Consider the following 1,787-nt stretch of genomic DNA (forward strand, 5'->3'; position numbering starts at 1 on the left):
CCCACCTGGAGAAATTTCCTTTCTGGTCCCCCGCTTTTCCCCTGAGCAACTAAAATGCACAGCCCAAGGCTGACCTCTCAGGCACACACGTGATGCTCTACTTCCGAAATACCCATCCACCGCGAAGAACAGGCAGGAATGTTCTGAGCAACATGTTCTCCTGAGTGCTCCCAAGGCTGACCTCTCAGGCACACACGTGATGCTCTACTTCCAAAATACCCATCCACCGCGAAGAACAGGCAGGAATGTTCTGAGCAACATGTTCTCCTGAGTGCTCTGTTACTCAGTCAATGAACATTTACTGAGCACTTACTATGTGCCAAGCTAAGCGATGAGCGTGGCAGACATGAGAGGTCCTAGTCTAGGGGACAAGGGTCGGGGAGACACACAATATCAGTCCCACGTGGTGGGTGCTAATGTCCATGTGCACAGACCAGGACACCTGGCCCTGTGGTTCAGCTGGAACCAGCTCCCATCCCCCACCCCCAGTGTGTCTCTGTATCCAGGGAGGGGAGAAGGGAGGAGCCAGAGGGTCTCATCTATGTCCCGCCCCTCAACCCCACCTTCTCCTCCACCTCAGAAACAAGCCAATGACCTGGTGGCCACGCTGAAGAGATGCACACCCCACTACATCCGCTGCATCAAACCCAATGAGACCAAGAAGCCCCGAGACTGGGAGGAGAGCAGGTGACCCCAGACTGACCCCCTGCTCCTGGACCCAGCCCAGCACTAACCCAGGCTGACTCCTGGAACCACCACAAAACCCCTCAGCGTCCAACAGTTACACCTAGAACTGACCAAGATCCCCGAACCCCCAGCATGACCCCACACTGACCCACAGGATGACCCAGGGATTAGCACAGTCCCCCCAATTCCTCACACCCTATCCCCAGAACTGACCCCAGAACTGACTACCAGGACAAACATAGACTCCTCCCCCAAGGCCCAACCCCACAGAACTGATTCCCAAGCTGACCCCTGAAGCCCCCCCAAGACCTCAGAAATCACCCCCAAACTGACTTGCCCCAGCATGAATCCAGATCCTCCAGGCCCCAGGTCTGCCCTTTCCAACCCCCTCCCAGCAGCACCCCGTCCCTGCAGGGGACTCAGGCTGCTTTCCCCAACAGGGTCAAGCACCAGGTGGAATACCTGGGCCTGAAGGAGAACATCAGGGTACGCAGGGCAGGCTTCGCCTACCGCCGCCAGTTCCCCAAGTTCTTGCAGAGGTGAGGCGCCCTAACCGCCCCCATCAGAATGACCAGCCGGCCCTGTCTGCGCCAAACCCTCCCACACCCTGGCCCTCTGCCTCCAGGTATGCCATTCTGACCCCCGAGACGTGGCCACGGTGGCGTGGGGACGAACGTCAGGGGGTCCAGCACCTGCTTCGGGCGGTCAACATGGAGCCCGACCAGTACCAGATGGGGAGCACCAAGGTCTTCGTCAAGAACCCGGAGTCGGTGAGTGTGTGTGTGTGACAGACAGACAGAAACAAAGACACAGAGAGTCAGAGAGAGAGGGGAGAGAGGGACAGAGACAGACAGACAGACAGAAACAGACAGGTGGACGGAGGGGGGAAGAGAAACAGACAGAGGGAGGAGAGAGAGAAAGTAAAAAGAAAAAGAGAAATGAGAGAGACAGAGATTGAAAGACAGAGCGATAGAGACCAACCCGCGTGACCTCCGGTCCTTCAGGCCACCCTGTGACATTGGCTGGGTTTCCTCACCCCTCTGAGCCTCAGTTTCCCCATGTGGGAAGCGAGAGCCACCCTGCAGGACTGCGGTAAGGAT

The 1,787-nt window shown here is 57.5% G+C and overlaps 1 protein-coding gene across 1 annotated transcript; it reads left to right on the forward strand.

Moving 5' to 3' along the window:
- Positions 1 to 580: 580 nt before the first annotated feature.
- On the forward strand, positions 581 to 1,457 carry LOC103584313 (unconventional myosin-If-like; the record flags this gene model as incomplete). The annotated part of the gene is made up of 3 exons (XM_008565372.1): positions 581 to 687; positions 1,083 to 1,226; positions 1,313 to 1,457. Coding segments are annotated over 3 exons (396 nt in total), but the record flags the coding sequence as incomplete, so codon positions are not given.
- Positions 1,458 to 1,787: the final 330 nt, after the last annotated feature.

The sequence above is a fragment of the Galeopterus variegatus genome, unplaced genomic scaffold (genome assembly GCF_000696425.1).
Source record: "Galeopterus variegatus unplaced genomic scaffold, G_variegatus-3.0.2 Scaffold49772, whole genome shotgun sequence".
In the NCBI taxonomy this organism is placed as follows: domain Eukaryota; kingdom Metazoa; phylum Chordata; class Mammalia; order Dermoptera; family Cynocephalidae; genus Galeopterus; species Galeopterus variegatus.